The sequence below is a fragment of the Priapulus caudatus genome, unplaced genomic scaffold, assembly GCF_000485595.1.
Source record: "Priapulus caudatus unplaced genomic scaffold, Priapulus_caudatus-5.0.1 Scaffold510, whole genome shotgun sequence".
Classification (NCBI taxonomy): Eukaryota; Metazoa; Priapulida; class Priapulimorpha; order Priapulimorphida; family Priapulidae; genus Priapulus; species Priapulus caudatus.
The window spans coordinates 154,239-172,336 of record NW_014577571.1 but is presented as its reverse complement, the minus strand read 5'-3'; the positions used below and the strand labels follow the sequence as shown (position 1 = coordinate 172,336).

Here is an 18,098-nt window from a genome sequence, read left to right as displayed (position 1 = left end):
GATAAGAGTCCGAACTGAAAAATGTAGGTTTATGATGAGGGAAATATTATCATGGGCAGAAGAGCAAAATTATGGAAATCATACTATAGAAGCAAGAGTGAAATTATACGAATGCACAGTTTTACCTTCTTTCCTAAATAACAGTGAAACATGGACTAACTTAACTTAAGGAAGCAGTAAAAATGTTGGAGGATTTCCAAAATGAGTGCCTGCACAAAATAATAATCACGCAGAAAATGCAGAAAAATCTACCGAAAGGCATTGAAAGACGATGAAAACTCCAAAGAAAGATACGGAGAAATTAGTAAAAATATATATAGTTTCTATACGTAAATCGTGGTAAATTCATTAAAAACGCATTATTTTATTGAAAATCCCCATATTTACTTATAAAACATCCAAGAGATGGCGCTGTGGCATGTAAACATTGGCTCCGAACATTCCAACCTCTGTCGTGCATGTGCTCTGTTTTGCTGAATTGTTCAATGAATAATGCACTCGTTCACTTCCGACAGCGAGTGAAAATGCAGAAAATTCTCTTCGATGCATCGGCCGGGCATTTCGTTATTTACGAAAAGTAAACAGGCTGGGGAAAGACAGTAGGTACAGGAACTGGTAACGTCGGTCATGCCCCATTCATGTCCATCAACGAAGAAGGCGGGGCTTATTCTGATTACGGAGATGTGAAAATGCAACAGAAGGACCTAGCGCAGTGCGCTAAACAGCGTGTTATTTTCGTATTTGTGCCGAACTCTATCGTAGGAAACCGTTCTAGCCTAGCAGAATGCCCTAGTTCCTGAGATCGGCGATTTGGTGCTCTAATGGTATTATATACCTAGAAATTATAATAGAGAGGTGCGGCGTAGACTGTGATTGGAAGACATAAAGTGTCAATCCTCGGCGCGCCTCGGCATCATGGCCGCATCACGTCAAGCGATCTCCATTCATGACAGGAAAACAAGATTGAATAACTTTCTAGCCCACCCTCCTGCAAAGGCTTTGAGCACAGAGTCTCTGAACACATTCTGCGTCTATTGTCTAATAATAATATCAGGAGTTAATAAAGACAAAGGAGTTTGACACGTATTTGGTACTGATTTCACTACTTTTTGTCGTACGTATTTGTCTTTATTAACTCCTGATAATATTCCATCTCGTGTTTACAGGCATCGTCAGCACAGGGACTGAATCAAGAAACCTCTGAGGGTGGATCGACGCCTACCTGTGCTGACATCGAAACACCTAGATCAGACAGCTCGTGGTTCAGCGCCATAACCATCCTAAAGTTTCTGCTGTGGATCATTCTCCTGGGATTGTTCATCGAACTCGAATTTGCCGGCGTGTATTTAGTCGCGTCGCTATTTGCTTTCGTCTACCTGAACACGCGGACCGGTGTGAGGGAAGGACCCAGCGCCTACTCTGTGTTTAACAGAGACTTTGAACGCATTGACGGCACCTTCACCGCCGAAGAGTTCGATCAACGAATCAGGCGGGGCGGATTCATCTGAAATCTATCCTACCACGAAAGAACTGTCCAATCTGAATTTACGTATATACGACTAAACTTAGAACTTTGGTGACCGTCGGCACTATGGCGCAGATAATTGAGAAGATTCCCGACATTCTCGGCACGCTTGTAATTAATGAAGATGGCGCCGTTATCTCGTCTACGGGAGAACTCCAGAACGAGGAACATGCAGCGAAGTCTGTGATGAGCATGCTTCAAGCCAGCAGTAGGTACGCCATTTAAACAGTTAAAATTTTGCAACAGACGTAGTCTCAGGGAAGTGCATGTGCAGTGACACATTTTTGCATGCGCATAAAAAAACAAGTAAATAAATTCATTTCCATGCTAGTTTATATGCATGTATACACGTTCTTGTTTTCATTGTAAGGACACGATGTCTTTAAAAATTACATTATCATCAGTCCTGTCATCTACTTATTGTTTTTTTTCAGAGGTCAACTAACATCTGATGGTAGTCAGCAGTTTAAGCGCATGTCAGTGGTATTTGACACCTTCATGTACGTCGTGACCTTGTCCAACAAGCGCGTGTACGTCGCAAAGCGTGGGTACAACCCACAGGAGCCTGTTCTTGCATAGATCAACAACCTCTCCCAAGAACATAAGGCTGGCTATTCCTCGCCTTTTCTCTCTCGCGTCTCCGGAATAATTTGAGTTACGCATAAGCAGTAGGTGTGCGCGAACTTAAATGCTATCAAAGAAAAACAAATGCAGTGCTGTCTACTTTTGACTCGCCACATCTCACATCTTTTCGCTCTGCCGAGACAATAATAGCATGAATCCTTGCCCTACGGTATACAAGACAATATAAGCGTGAACCTCTGCCCTACGATATCCACCATCGCCGGCAAATAAAGAATTTGCCATCAGCATCCGATCGCAGCTGCCGAAGATGGCGGGCAACTACTACTTTGTGATGGTCGGTCACCACGACAACCCCGTTTACGAGATGGAGCATTCGTCGGCGTCGCGCAGCGACGCGAAGCGGGAGGACCACCGACATCTGAGCGAGTTCATTGCACACGCGGCGCTCGATCTCGTCGAGGAACAACTGTGGACGACGAACAACATGTACCTGAAGATCGTCGACAAGTTCAACGAGTGGTGCGTTCGTTTTTGACGATGTTCTCACTGATAGCTTTAGGGTTCATCGCATGATGCGTTCGTTTCAATGATGTTTTCCCTGATAGCTTAGGGGTTCAACGTGTGGTGCGTTCGTTTTATGTTGTTCTCCCTGATAGCTTGGAGGTTCAACGTGTGATGCATTTGTTTGTTCCGAATGACTGTTCAGGGTTCAACGTGTGGTGCGTTCGTTTTATGTTGTTCTCCCTGATAGCTTGGAGGTTTAACGTGTGATGCATTCGTTTGTTCCGAATGATTGTTCAGGGTTCAACGTGTGGTGCGTTTGTTTTGATGATGTTCCGAACGATTGTTCAGGGTTCAATGAATGGTGTGTTAAGTCAGTCAATGTTTACGAGTGATCGATTAATCAGGCCTGAGGTGATTCCATATCTCATGTTTGTTAAATTGGGAGTTTGGAGTCATTGAAATTAGATTCATACTGTATTTATACAATGACATTAAATTATGTGTTTTGGGCCCAGGCAGGATGTTAACAATAACAGACCGTTTGGGGTGTTTAGCAGAGAAATAAAATGTGTCATCCCACAAATCCTGAGTTACGGTTGTTAGATGTTGTTGTATTTGGAACCTGACTTCAATGCAATGACATGATTAGACAAATGTACAATGTATGGAAAGCTTGTCATTCCAATGTGAGCTACACATTAACAATAACGTATGTAGATGAAGAATATAAACGTCCAATAACTAAGGTTAATTGAAACCTTCCGACCCTGAATGACTGTGCTAAATGATAATGGAGTTACGCAGCATGGGTAATCCTATTAAATCTTGGGCACTTTTACGCAGGTTTGTGTCGGCATTCGTCACGGCTGGCAGGATGCGACTAGTGATGCTGCACGATGCAAAGAACGAAGATGGCATTAAGAGCTTCTTCACTGAGATCTACGAGACTTACACAAAGGTGGGGCCATAATAAAAATATAGTTCATATGCCCTCATCCGACCCACCCACCAAAAAGGGGCCCGACTCAAAAATTTTTATTGGTCTTTCCTATTCTTTTTTTACAAATTGTATCACTATACATTATGTAAATCTGTAGGCAATACATTATATGTACCAAACAAAACAAACATTCAACATAAAAGGTATCTCCACACAAGCTCACCTGAGCATGTAGACACCATGCTGAATTTGTAAAAAGACCCCCCTCAAAACAAAAAAAGCCTACCTACCTACCCAAACTTTTCAGCCTGGGTCGGGTGAGGGCAAATAAAGATTTTTTAGCTCACCTTGACATCGTCAAGCTGAGCTATTGCCATGGGTCGTCGTCCGTCGTACGTCCGTCCGTCAACATTTCGCTTCGGTCAACGATAACTCAGGAACTGTTTTACCCACATGTTTGAAATTGGGTATAGTTGTTACTGCTATGCTCCCATATGGAACGTCCTATTTTGGAGCACGCCAGTCGATGTACTTTCGAGCCACGGCAATTTTTTGGCAAAAATGGGAATTGCCATTAATCAGTTCAGGTTCAACGGATTTTGCTAATTTTTGGTATGTGAATGAATAAGGCCTAGGGGTTTTGATATTTAAAAAAAAATTATGCAAATTAGATAGGTTTATGCAATTTATGCAAAAAACGCAGATAACAAACAGTCTGTGGTGTCACACTCGTCTGGTTCGTTTTACAAGATTTCATTGACAATATCTTTAATGCAAAATTGGTATTTCCTCTTCACCCTGCCGATAAAACGTCTATATTAGAGTAAAGTTTTACAAAACATGTCGGAACGCAGCATAACCTATTTATTTCGAATGCCATCGCTACAAAGCGGGTATAGCGCCATCTACTGTCACAAATTGTGATTCATTTTGGTTTATAAATTATTATTGCGATATACAGATGGCAACCGTGTGCTACTGCCTAGAAAAACTCATACGAAGTAAACACTTCCATGCAACCAATTAACCTTTGACAAAAGTTGTGTTATGGGCAGGGAAACACCATTGTCACGTGGTACATAGCAGCTACGTGGAATAAGCGTATCCTCTCAATCTTACACGTTACACATCGGGAGCTCCGCTTTTAGGCAGTGCCTAAATCTGAATATTATAAAAACGTTATTTGTGGTGAGCTACAGTGTCATTGACACTTTCATTTAATTGTGGCCTGATGTGCTACCTGTGAGCTAGATAGGGCTCATCCAAGCTCCCTGGCTAACAATACAATCCTGTATAAATGTGTCTGCATTCGGCTACCCACTTCCCATTTCTTAGAGAACCTGCCTTCTCACTGTTTCCCAAGCTCCCTGGCAAACAACACAATCCTGTATAAATGTGTCCAAGTAGAGCAGTGCATTCGACTACCCACTTCCAAATTATCAGAGAACCTGCCTTCCCCCCTGTTTCCCAAGCTCCCAGGCAAACAACACAATCCTGTATAGTATGTCCAAGTAAAGCAGTGCATTCGACTACCCACTTCCCCAGAGAACCTGCCTTCCCCTCTGTATACTGCAACGTTCGGACGGTCCGGTGCACTTTACTTACCAGTATGGATTCTGCATAGTGAAGCAACCCACACTGTGGTAGAGACACACACGTGAGGGATACCAGGCTGCAGGAATGCACAAGGGTGGTGGGAGAGTTGAGCGACCATACTGGGACGTTTGCTAGTCTCGGAATTACAATTTGCAAAGCCCAGCTCTTGTAGGGCATTGCTGATGCGGACTCTGTATTCTGTAGTGGAAGAGCCTACCCGCAAAACCTCACATTTGCTAGTTTGCTATTATTAAAGTGTCTACAGTTCGTGCCCGTCTGAAAATGATTAGTTTTTCTGTTTTGAAGACAGTGACGGGTCAAAGTCCTTAAGACTGCAGTTAGGATCCATGTGACTAAAAGCAAATAGAGACAGCATGAGTCAAAGGCAATGTGTGGGTGCCTTGATCTTTACACACAGACGGTGTTTAGTAGAGCGCTATTCATATTGTTTACTGTCTAATAAGCTGTCTCGCAAAATCTTACTCATGAAAATTTTATAAAAATTAAAAAAATTGAAATTGAAATTTAATTATCATTTTATCAGAAAGTGGAACAACTATTAGAGAGCTGGGGTGGTAAATAGGTATGGTGTGCATGGCTAGAGGAAATAGCTGGTAGACTGGGTAGAATGTCAGAGGTATACTGGGCCAGAGGACATGGGTGGCACAAATGTCTAGAAAGTTGTAGCACACATGTCTGGAAGGCAGGGGTGGTGCGATTCTCTAGAAGTCATGGGTGGGTGGTTTGCACGTCCAGAAGAAAAAAAAGTTCTAGGCGTGTGTGGTACCCAGAACACGTGGTTAATACTAATAATAGATGAACTATAATTTTTTGTGATACACGGGTGGTACATATGATCAGGATATGATTGGATGATGTGGTATTAGTAATTAGTTATTGGTATAAGTGTGATACAGTGGTGCGTACCTATGCTACTCCAGTCCAGGTTACAGAGCAATGTAAAGCACACATTGGCAGTACAGGAATATCCTATATGTGTTTATACTGTAAATTCACTCTACCAGCTATAGTAAACTAGCTAATTGGTGCATATATCAGTTGCCAGCTTAGTAGGTTGCCGTTTTGTAATAAGTGTTTTCTTCTCTTTGTAGCATGCCCTGAACCCGTTCTACGAACCAAACTCGCGCATCAAGTCAGTCGCCTTTGACAGGAAAGCTCAGATATATGCTCGCAAGTTCTTGACTGGATAACCGTCAATTGAGCATTTGATTGTCAGTCAAATGATATCGATTTGACGTATGATCTTCGATCAATTGACACTGATTGGAACATAAATCGATGAACATTGTTTGGATACTAGAACAGTGGTCGATCGATGCTGCTTAAACATTTCCTCATCGACGGATTAACATCAATTGAACATTTTTTCTTTGAAGCAGTAAAACACCTAGAGGCTTGACGCAATATCTAACACATAATTATCTACGTGTGTTCCACATTTGCTAACAAACTCGAACCTCGAGTAGAAAGCGCCCCCGCAGTTAACTACGTTCACGCGATACGAGAACGATGGCGGCGCAACCTGGCGTAGTCTTCGTTTTCAGCGGCAAGCGTAAGTGCGGCAAAGACTACGTTGCCGAGCGTCTGCGTGAGCGCATCGGCGCCGACTGCAGCGCCATCTACAGGCTGTCCGCGCCACTAAAAGAGCAGTACGCGCGCGACCACGACCTCGACTTTGCGCGCCTGCTCGACGCGAGCGCGTACAAGGAGCGTTACCGTGGCGACATGATCCGATGGGGCGAGGAGCAACGCGAGCGCGACCCGGACTTCTTCTGCGAACTGACGGCGGCTGGCGCGCGCGATGCCGGCGCCCCCGTGTGGATTGTGAGCGACGCGCGTCGCCGCACGGACGTCGCGTTCTTCCGGCGGCGATTCGCGCGACAGACGGTGCTTGTGCGGGTTGTCGCGTGCGAGGCGACGCGGCGTGCGCGCGGCTGGACGTTCACAGAGGGCGTCGACGATGCCGAGTCGGAGTGCGGACTGGACGAGGGAGTCGCGTGGGACCACGTCGTCGAGAACGACGGCAACGAGACGACGTTAGAGCGCCACCTGGATCGGTTGCACAGCGACGCACAGTCCAGTCTAGAGGGCGCTAGTTTGTGAAGCGAGGTACAGTGCAGGCTAGATGGCGCTAGTTTGTGAAGCGAGGCACAGTCCAGGCTAGATGGCGCTAGTTTGTGAAGCGAGGCACAGTCGAGGCTAGAGGGCGCTAGTTTGAGAAGCGAGGCACAGTCCAGGCTAGATGGCGCTAGTTTGTGAAGCGAGGCACAGTCGAGGCTAGAGGGCGCTAGTTTGAGAAGTGAGGCACAGTCCAGGCTAGATGGCGCTAGTTTGTAAAGCGAGGCGCAGTTGAGGCTAGATGGCGCTAGTTTGTGAAGCGAGGCACAGTCCAGGCTAGATGGCGCTAGTTTGTGAAGCAAGGCGACGGACATTTTGTCGGCATTGCTACAGTTTTGATTTAGTTTGTTAGTAGCTAATGGTATTTGCAATGTTACTGAGTGACCTCTAACCACTTCTAACGACCTTGAAATCGAAATTAATCGTCGTTGTAGTCGTAAAGTAATGACAATTCTTATAAAGATAAAACTTGGAAATGATGTTTAGATACTAGTTGTTGTTTAGGACAAAACGTAATGAGTTGGATTAATTAGTATTCTGTAAACATTCCTTATCATTAACTAGGTCCTAAGCTGTCATTAACGAAGTGTGATCGAGGCTGTTGGATGGTACTCATGGAATCACATTGCGACCTAAGCCACTCAAGATTTATGTCGAGGTGATCATGTCCTCAGCCAAATCTGGTCAGCTATGCAACTAATAGCTAATGTGTGAAAAAATCTTCTAAGTTTACGTTTTGGTTGGAAGTCGAAATATGTAGTCGGGTCATTTGGCCCCGTGACTGTACAGACGTGTGAGCATACAGTAATGTCATGAATAAATAAATACATAAATAAATATGTATATATATACTCATAGTATGAGTAGGCATGTATGTGATAAGTGTATACATATATTCATGGTAATATAATGTTGTATGCCTAATTGTGTGTGGAGTTAATGGGGACTGGCTCTAGCACAGGCATTTTTACAGCACCTGGCCACCATACTTTATCAGTATACTAACAGAAAAGTGGGAAGATTGAAATCACCAAAACCCAGTAATTGGTAACGTTTGCTGCTCCAGTTTACAGGGTAGGAGTGTCTGTAGATCATGTGAAAATGAGAAAAATAGCTGGAAAAACTGTTCAGCTGCTCGACTCAGAATTTCAGTCTGCGTGTTGTAACTATAGAAATAATACTAGTTAGCGACTATCTAGTGTCTCTATATATTTCTATAGTTGTAACCTACATACACGCTGTGTTAGGGTGAACCTATGTATAATCAGGCGGTTAATAATGACAAATTTGTCATTATTAACCGCTGGTATAATCAATAAAGATGTGCATGGGTTCATTGTGGTGACACAATTAGAACGCAGCAGTTTCCGTTTACAATTTAATCTTCCAGTTGACACATGTACATGGAAAAGCTTGAAATAAATAAAGCCGGTGTTACTATAAGTAACAGTTGTTGTTTCTAGTCATCATATCATTATAATGTATATATACTTAATGAAATCTACATGTGAAAATGAAGACCTGATTAAACTTGATTAATCAGTTTACGCATAGACAAGCATAACACGTGCTTAGTCTACTCTCATTAGATTATGACATTGCCATCAATTCATCAATGACATTTGCATGCATTCATTATGATGATAGAAGAATATTGATTAAATGTTCCAGGACCGTAGGCTGAGCAAATTGTTAGGGGAGGGGGGCAAAATTTCTTGACTCAACTGTGTAATGATGAGCGACAGGCACAGCTCTTGATTGACGTCCATAGTGTGGTAGGGGTGGGTCTGAGACAAGGCTTTCACGGATAAGTGACCAAAAAAATCAGGTTAGGGTTATTTACGGTTATTAGCGAAGCTTATTTTGTAATTTTGCTCCAAAAGCTAGGGCAGCTGCTCTCCTTGAACCCCCCCCCCCCAGAGGCTACGGCCCTGCATTATGACATTGCCAACAATTCATCAATGACATTTGCATGCATTCATTGTGATGAAGATAGAAGACTATTGATTCAATGCTCAATAGTGGAAGACCCCGGTTAATCAGAATTACTAGAAGAAGAATAAACACGACGAATATATACCAGTGGTACAATAACCATAGCTACAACATAGCACGTATATACACGCACTGTGACGCACTATATATATACGTGCGTACACACATATATATAGACGTATAGAACCACGTACGTGTATATATATATATGTGTGTACGCGGTTCTAGGACAATCACCCCCGGACAATTACCCCCCATGCCATTCACCCCCCGGACAATCACCCCCCAGACAATTAACCCCCGGACATTTACCCCCAGACAATTACCCCCCGGACATTTACCCCCCGGACAATTACTCACTTGGTGTTTATTATTTATTGTTGAACAGTGATACGGGGAGAGTGATACAGGGAGGAGGTCGAGCGAGGAAGGGAAAGCAAGGTGAGGGGCAAGAGCAGGAGGCGGGAGAGGTGGTGGAGGCAGAGGAGAAGAGAAGGTGGAGGCAGGAAGGAGGGGGAGAAGGTGGATAGGAGGAGAGAGGAGGGCAGAAGTTGGAGGAGGAGAGAGGAGCGGAGGGGAAAGAAGGTGGAGGAGGAAAGAAGGACGGAGAAGCCGTGGAGGATGAGAGATGGCCAGGAAGGAAGAGGAAGAGCAGAAGCGAGGGGCAGAGTGGAGGAGGGTAGAGAAGGAGGAGGGTAGCGGCAGGGCCAGGTACTGCTGCGAGGAGGAAAGCGGATAAAGGTGGTGGAGGCAGCGAGTAGCATTGGTGGCGGAGAAAGTGCGTGGAGGAGGAGGAAGGAGGGAGGAGGCTAGAGGGGGTGAATGGCATGGGGGGGGGTAAATGTTCGGGGGTAATTGTCCGGGGGTAATTGTCTGGGGGTGATTGTCTGGGGGGTATTTGTCCTGATACCATATAGCACGTGCTCTGGCTACAAGCAACCTCGCTTTTTCGCGGCCCAGACCTAGTTTAGCAGCCCTAGTTTAGCATACATATGCGAACTATATATACAGGGGTCCCAAACTAGGATTGAACACCTTTCACTACGTCATGGCGTGAAACAGTCGCAGAGCCTGGCCAGGCTAATATCACCAATGTGAAAGTATTGCGATTGGAAGTTGTCTATGTGTGACAAGGTGTCTTTAACATAGTGGCATTATTTATCATGTCAAAATACTGCGTATGGGTTCTCCATTTTATTTGCATAATAACAGGAGTAGATAAAGGGAACTCTTTATCTTTCTCTTTATCTACTCCTGATAATAACAACGGAATAGTAATTCTATAAACAGATACCGGGCATGAACGTATATCTGAGCATTTACTATAGTATAGCAAGAATTCGAGACAGGCCCGTAGGAAGGTATATGAAATTGAGGGGCAATGGGTTATAGACGCGCTTTAGAGTGTGTGAGGGGCGTAAAGCGCCGAGATGGGGGGATGGCCTGGAACGGGGGTGTCAAATTTTTTAATTTTTAATATTGAAATGACGCTTTCTCGTGCATTCTGGCATTGCAAATGTTACATTGTACATGTAAGCTGGGAGAAAAGAATGAAACGTGCATGAATGATATGTGCATTATGTAACAAACGGTTATATACATAGTTAATGTATGTGATGAGCAACACATAATGTCCAAGAATAGATATGTCTATTCGGTCGGTGTGGCGGTGGAATGTATTGAAGATTTTGTCGACTTATCAAAAAAAATCCCGAAAATAAAATGCCTATGAACAGGTTGATATAATCTTTGTTACTTCTTTGTGCACATGCATGGTCATTATGCTGTTGAAATGTATCAGTGTGTACTTGTCCAAAAATCAATGTATTAATGTTGAAACTGTTTTTAGTTATTTTTGGACAATTGATAGTGGCTGTAACTTAAACAAACTTCTGGAAATTATTGGAGGGGGGCAGGCGCCCCCCCCCCTAGTTCCTACGGGCCTGATTCGAGAAAACGCCCTATCAAAGTAAGATCATAGATACATGTATACATAGATGTACATGAACATGAACATGATACATGAACATATACATGTACATATTTATCTTGGTAAAATACTGCGTATGGGTTCTCCATTTTATATACATAATAACAACGGGAATAGTAATTCTTTTAACAGATACCGGGCATGAACATATACCTGAGCATTCACTATATGGTATGGTGGAAATTCGAGAAAACTGTATGCAATATCAAAGTGAGATCATAGATAACCTACAAGTACATATTTATCATGGCAAAATACTGCGTGTGGGCTCTAGCAGAAATTCGATAAAACTGTATGCCCTATCAAAGTGAGATTATAGATACATGTATTGTATATAGTATTATACAAACACAGTGTGTTTGTATATATCTATGTATATATCTATGGTGAGAATCAGATGTATTGCAGATTGGGAGAGTTTACACAGCAAGTACTGGGCTCTCTATTTTATATGTGTGATTTCAACAGAGTAGCTGGGATACCACTGTAACCAAGCGTGCGCTGACACACGCGCGAATAATTTTTTTATGAGCGTCTGAAAAACCTGCAGAGACAGCATGACGTACATGATGAATATGGCTAGGAAGAAGTTTCATGAAATCTCTCAGGTTAATAACCTGCTAAAGCAAAACAAAGATATTTGTCACACTCACCAGTCACCGCAGCGATAAGTCCTCAATCTCTGGCGAATTTAGCTTTGTTGGACCCTTCTTGTTCATAAGATTGTTATCCTACAAGTTAAGGTCGTCGAAGCCACGTCGCCGTACAGAACACGTGCGACCATAGAGAGATATATATATATCTATGGTGCGATTGACAATAAAGAATAGGCCCGGGAAGGTGTGCATTTCAGGAGTTTTAAATAACGTGAACGGTGTACGTGAGAAATTTTATGAGTCAAAATGAGTTTATGAAAAATATTCCAAGAGATTTTCAAATGCGGCCCGAGCGTTGGATCTACTACCAACTCCGTGAATTGCACCTGCATTAATGGGCTACGACCTGTTCGAACTATAACGATTAACTTTATTTTATATAGGCCTACACATCATTTTTTAAGGGCTGAAATGAAGCATTCGTTGATACCTTGTTGAAGAAAAACTAAACCAGAGTAGGGGAACGTTATCAGAAATATCGTAATGTCTAAAATGTCAATACTTTTGTACATGACACTTCACTTCAACATCTGGACTTTTAATGTCATAACTACTAATAATAATGTTTCTGACAATATAATAAGATAAAAAAAAACGTTTAAAGCTGCTGCTATTAAACGCGCGCGACATAATATATATATAATATCATAGTAATCATTTTCCAACGCGAACACGTTCTAACGCTTCATCCTTTTACTTAAGGTGCCGTCACACCATAGCGATCACCAGTTGCGTATGGTTGCGAATAAAAAATAGTGGGCAAAAGTTCCGAACGGCCAAGCTCACCACGCAAACTAATAGGTTTATAGTTTGAAGTACGCAACAAGCACGCAGCGTGATCGCAGACCACTCCGCAATAGTAAAGTGCCGTCACACCATAGCGATCACCAGCTGCGTCATCGGTTGCGAATAAAAATACGTGGCATAAGTTCCGAAAACGCCCAACTCCACACGCCAACTAATAGCTTTTATACGTTTTGAAGTACTGCCGCAACAAGCACGCAGGTGATCGCAACACACGCAGCAGTAAGTCAGAAATTTTGAACTATTCAATAATTCTCTGGCCGAATGCCTGCGATCAATTTATAAACGCAACGGGACGCAACAGGTACGCTACGCACGGAACACCGATCGCAACACGATCGCTCAACACGATCGCAACACGCGAGTCGCAACTAGGTACGCAACCTCATAAGCTATGAACGCAGGTGGGGATGCGCGGAGGCGGTGCAAAGTTGACGTTATCCTGCCAGGTTTTGTAGCGACAGCTTGCGAATGTGTCCTACCTGTTGCGATCATGTTCGCGATCGTGTTGCGTTCCGTGTTGCGATCATGTTGCGTGGGTAGCGTATCCCCCAACCTACTGCTGGCTGTATTCCAGCGTATCCAAAAAACCTATTAGGTGCGTCGCTGGAGTTGCGTTGCTTAGTTGCGTACTACATGCGTGGGTGGGAAATGGTATAAATAATTGCGACTTTTCTAGATCCGGTAGTAGTGTTGTGACCTCCGAGGTGGCAACATGCCGAGCTACCTCTTGCTTATATGGATATCAGTTTTAATCTGAGTCATTTAGCACTCCAACCATACAGAATAGAAGGTAAACAGAAGGGAGAAAAGAAGAAGAAGAATCAAGAAGAAGAAGAAGAGAAGAAGAAGAAGAAAGATAGATGTGGGTGTTAACCATAGATAGTATAGGCAGGAGCCTTGACTTAGCCGTCTCTACGACAGCTTCGGGTGGAGCTCCGAACGAGCGCACCAAGCGGCATTCAAGAACTCAATGAGGCATGCCCCCCGAGATCCGTACGATGAGCTGCTACGGAAAGTTGTGTTCCTCGCATCACAAGCAAAAACACTCAAGTACAGTTAGCCCCTGGGGACCCTGCGCCTGAAGCTGCCGCAGTCACTTGCTGCGGCACCTGCCTCGCGGCTACCAATACTCGACATGCAGTTTTTACGTTACCCCTACAGGTTTTAATATTACAGGTTTTTACCACGTAGACCGCATAGTCGCAATTAGCACGCAACTAGCACGCAGCTTCCAACCACTTGGAACGTTTCGAACGCAACTCCAAACGCCAAACTCCGTAAGTTCTCCACGCAACCACACTTCAACTCGCACGCAACTTCGTACGCAGCCGTGCATCGCAGATATTTGTGGCGATCATAAGTTTCAGTTCGCCAACCCACACGCAACCATTACGCAACCCACACGCAACCCACACGCAAAACTCACACCAACCCATAGTTTAATAGCGCCTAGATAATTGAGCAAAAATGCTTGATTGGCGTGCGTTTGTGCGTATAAAAATATTTTTTACACGCAAACTCATAGCCGTTTCAGCATACGCTATGGTGTGATCGGCGGCCTTTAGCAGGCGCCTTGACTTTGGTCTCTTACGACCAGCTTCTGCGTCGACTCCGACAAGGACCAACGTGCATTCAAAGAACTCATGAGGGATGCCCCCGCGCAGACTTACGGATTGAGCGCCTACGCGCAGAGTTTCCTCGCATCACAAGCCAGAAACACCAGATACAGGTTGCTCCTGGACCCTCGGCCTGAAGCTGGGCAGCACTTTGCGCACCTGCCTCGGTACCCAAGTACTCCGACATGCAGTATTTACCGTTATAACAGGTTTTATATTTACAGGTTTTTACCACGTGTGACCGATATTCGCCAATACGCACGCAACTTAGCACGCAGGCCAATTGCGCACTTGTAAGTTTTGAAACGCAACTCAACCGCCAAATCTCGTAAGTTCCGGCACGCAACCGTACACAGCAACTCGTCGCGAGGTGGATCGCAGATATTGGCCGGGCTCATAAGTTCAATTCGCAAACCCACACGCAAACCTCCATACCAACGCCACACGCAACCCCACGCAACCACACGCCAACTCACACGCCAAACACCATAGGTTGAATAGGCTAGAAATTGACAAAATTGTTGCATTTGGTTGCGTTTGTGCGTATAAAATATTTTTTACACGCAACTCATAGGTCTTCAGCATACGCTATGGTGTGACGCGGGCCTTAAAGTTTCAAAATTTGAACTGTTCAATAATTCTCTGCCGAATGTCTCCGATCAATTTATACGCAACAGCGGACGCAACAGGTACGCTATGCACGGAACACATCCGCAATACGATCGCAAACATCGTACGCAACTCATAAGTATGAACGCCAAGTGATCGCAGTCCAAAATTGAGGATCTGGCCATGTTTTGGTAAGCGTACATTGTTGCGAAATGTGTGCGTGAACTGTTGCGATATGGTGCGATCGTGTTGCGTGCCTGGCGCGATCATGTAGCGTGGAAGTAGCGTACGCTTCAACCTATTATGCGTATCCCAGCGTGATCCCCACCTAGTTAGTTGCGTGTGAGTTGCGTGTTAGTTTGCGTACTACATGACGTAGTTGAGAAATGGTATAAATAATTGGACTTTTCTAGTATCGGGTGTCAGTTGTTGGTGGACCTCCGAGGTGGACAACATGCGAGCTACCTCTTGCTGTTATTGGATATCAGTTTAATCTGTCAAATTTAGCACTCCAACATCATACAGAATAAATAACAGAGGGGAGAAGAAGAGAAGAAGAAGAAGAAGAGGTGGTTAGCGACATAATTAGCAGTGCGCTTGGGACTTTGGTCGCTCACAGACCAGCTTCTGGTGGAGTCCGGAACGAAGGACCCAAGGTGCATTCAAGAAACTTCATGAGGATGCCCCCCCCCCCGAGATGTACGATGAGCTCGCTACGCCGAGAGTTGGTGCTCGCATCACCAAGCCAAACCACCAAGTACTAGGCTGCCCCTGCCGACCCTGCGCCTGAAGCTGGCAGTCACGTTGCGGCCCACCTGGCCTTCGGGACCCAAGTACTCCACATGCAGTTTTACCGTTATTACAGTGTTTTTATTAATTAACAGCGTTCTTTATATACAGTTTTTACCACGTGACCGATATCGCAATTAGCACGCAACTAGCACGCAGTCCAGACGCCAACTTGTAAGTTTGAACGCAAGCTTCAAACACAATCTCGTTAAGTCTGCACGCACTTCACAGCGCATACTCGGCACGCAAACTCGCACGTCGCCAAACTCGTACGCACCTTGGTGATTGCAGAGATTGGTGAGATCATAAGTCAGTTCTGCAACCTACACCAACCCATACGCAACCACACGCAACCCACACGCAACCCGACACGCAACTCACACGCAACCCATAGGTTGAATAGGCTAGAAATTAACAAAATTGTTGATTTGGGTTGCGTTTGGTGCGTATAAAAATATTTTTTACACGCAACTCATAGGTTTCAGCATACGCTATGGTGTGACGGGGCCTTTAGAAATTGACAAAATTGTTGATTTAGGTTGCGTTTGGTGCGTATAAAAATATTTTTTACACGCAACTCATAGGTTTCAGCATACGCTATGGTGTGACGGGGCCTTTAGGCTTATACCATGCTTAGGGTGAGAACTCTAGCAAATTGAGTCGCTGGAGTAATGCAAAACATTTTCTAATATATAGTAACATTTACACTAGCCTAAGCGCGGCATCCTAAAACATAAACGCGCTCGGGGCATTGCCATGCCGGACACTTATGTACGTGTTCTACGGACATCCGTTGGAAAATTACGCCGCTGAGGCGATGAAGAGATGTGAGGTGCGAGGGTGCACGCGTACGTAGGCGTGCGAACGTAGGCACAGACAAAGAAATTTCGTTGTGGATTGAAATAACCGAATAAAAATGCTTTACGTGAAAGCCTTCAGCTGCAATATTTTGACGTGGGTAGATTGCTACACGTGTGTGTATTTAGATTTGTAGTTTATACAAACACACAGTTGTACAGTTACTACAGTTGGAATATTATTGGCAGCCATTGTGTAGGCCTACGGATGTCAAGTATATTTCTCTAACTGATCAGAGGGCATAATTGGAAAGAATGTGTGTGAGTCCTAGGGGAAGGAGGTATATATCATAATTATATATATATACATATATATATATACATATATATATATATCCTGTACGTGTGAGATGTTGTGCGTCATCGCATGACGTGGATGATTCTTGGACTACGTCGTGGTTCCAGTCAATGGCATTTCTCAACGTAACCTTTTCGCCACGTGACTGCGTTTTTATTTTTATTTCTCACACTATTACAACAACGTTAAACTTTGCGTGAAAGTTCAGGGGTGGGAGATGGGATGGGGGGAGACAGGCAGCTGTGGGTACGGTGTGTCTGGGGCGCGTGAGTGGTGGTGGGTGTCGCGGTTACATGGCGCAGTGCACGCGCGCACGTTGCTGTGTGGTCGACAGAGATCGCCCCCACAGTTTTTACCCCGCCCGATCTGCTTGTCTCGCATTATCGAATCTGTTTGTTTAGCTGTCGGAAAAATCGGCAATATCGGTTTTATATGGGTTCTCGCATGTGCTGTCGATTTGAGTCGCTTCTCTACTCATTCGCTTTCGAGAGTTCATAGAACGATTGTATACATAAGAAAAAAATTGTGACTCACCTTTCGGTGTTCCTGTATCATGGGCGAGCAACTGCGCAAGTGCAGGCCAGACTATAGCGAGACGAGCAAATAAGAGAAATTTTATGCCGGTGTCAGAGCAAATAGGAAGTCCACAGTCCGATGTGAGCATTTTTATTTAGTATACGTGCACTGCTAGCATGTTCCATGTGAGGCCATAGTGTGTGTCGCAACCAGAGAGATCGCCTCATAGAAAATCACGCGAAAAACAATCGGAGTACAAAATATAACATGATCACCTTCGACGACTAAGTGCACGTACATTTTCGTCGGCGATTTAAAATCGTGGAAGGAAGGAATATGTTTTCAGGCAGGGCAGTATTAGTCAACGTTCCCGCTTCGCGAGTTCTCTGGCAAGCGCTACTGGTGCTGGCGGGTAAGTTAATTTAAATCTGTCAAAACATACTCTAAATTTATCCGGAATAAATTAAACACATTAGGCGATCGTTTATAGAGTAGGATTTACGAGTGCATTTTCAACTTGTACGCGCTGCAAAATTTCGATGATGGGATGCTATATCGGATATCCCTCGCTTGGTAGCTATACTGGCCAATGACTCCTTCACTGTGAGTGTAGCCTTCCTCTTCATCCTTTTCCTGCCCCGTGTACGACTCTGTGATATGTATATATATATATATA

General features: G+C 44.3%; 4 protein-coding genes across 4 annotated transcripts in view; all 4 read left to right on the top strand.

Annotated features, from left to right (window-relative positions):
• Positions 1-1,595, top strand: part of LOC106811160 (SAYSvFN domain-containing protein 1-like) — a 2,657-nt gene extending 1,062 nt beyond the window's left edge. The window contains exon 2 of the mRNA XM_014814703.1: positions 1,167-1,595. Within this exon, the coding sequence (XP_014670189.1) occupies positions 1,167-1,508 (342 nt within the window). The 3' untranslated portion in view covers positions 1,509-1,595. The remainder of the gene's footprint in view (positions 1-1,166) is intronic.
• Positions 1,510-2,120, top strand: LOC106811163 (ragulator complex protein LAMTOR4-like). Its single transcript, XM_014814705.1, has 2 exons — positions 1,510-1,737; positions 1,960-2,120. The coding sequence occupies exons 1-2, from the start codon at positions 1,592-1,594 to the stop codon at positions 2,102-2,104; spliced, it is 291 nt and encodes a 96-aa protein (XP_014670191.1). The 5' UTR covers positions 1,510-1,591; the 3' UTR covers positions 2,105-2,120.
• Positions 2,121-2,391: 271 nt separating this feature from the next.
• Positions 2,392-6,572, top strand: LOC106811162 (trafficking protein particle complex subunit 2-like). Its single transcript, XM_014814704.1, has 4 exons — positions 2,392-2,629; positions 3,458-3,572; positions 6,263-6,388; positions 6,492-6,572. Exons 1-3 carry the CDS (start codon positions 2,418-2,420, stop codon positions 6,359-6,361), a joined length of 426 nt encoding a protein of 141 aa, XP_014670190.1. The 5' UTR covers positions 2,392-2,417; the 3' UTR covers positions 6,362-6,388; positions 6,492-6,572.
• Positions 6,573-6,655: 83 nt separating this feature from the next.
• LOC106811159 (phosphomevalonate kinase-like) lies at positions 6,656-8,736 on the top strand. Its single transcript, XM_014814702.1, has 2 exons — positions 6,656-7,291; positions 7,331-8,736. The coding sequence occupies exon 1, from the start codon at positions 6,681-6,683 to the stop codon at positions 7,272-7,274; it is 594 nt and encodes a 197-aa protein (XP_014670188.1). The 5' UTR covers positions 6,656-6,680; the 3' UTR covers positions 7,275-7,291; positions 7,331-8,736.
• Positions 8,737-18,098: the final 9,362 nt, after the last annotated feature.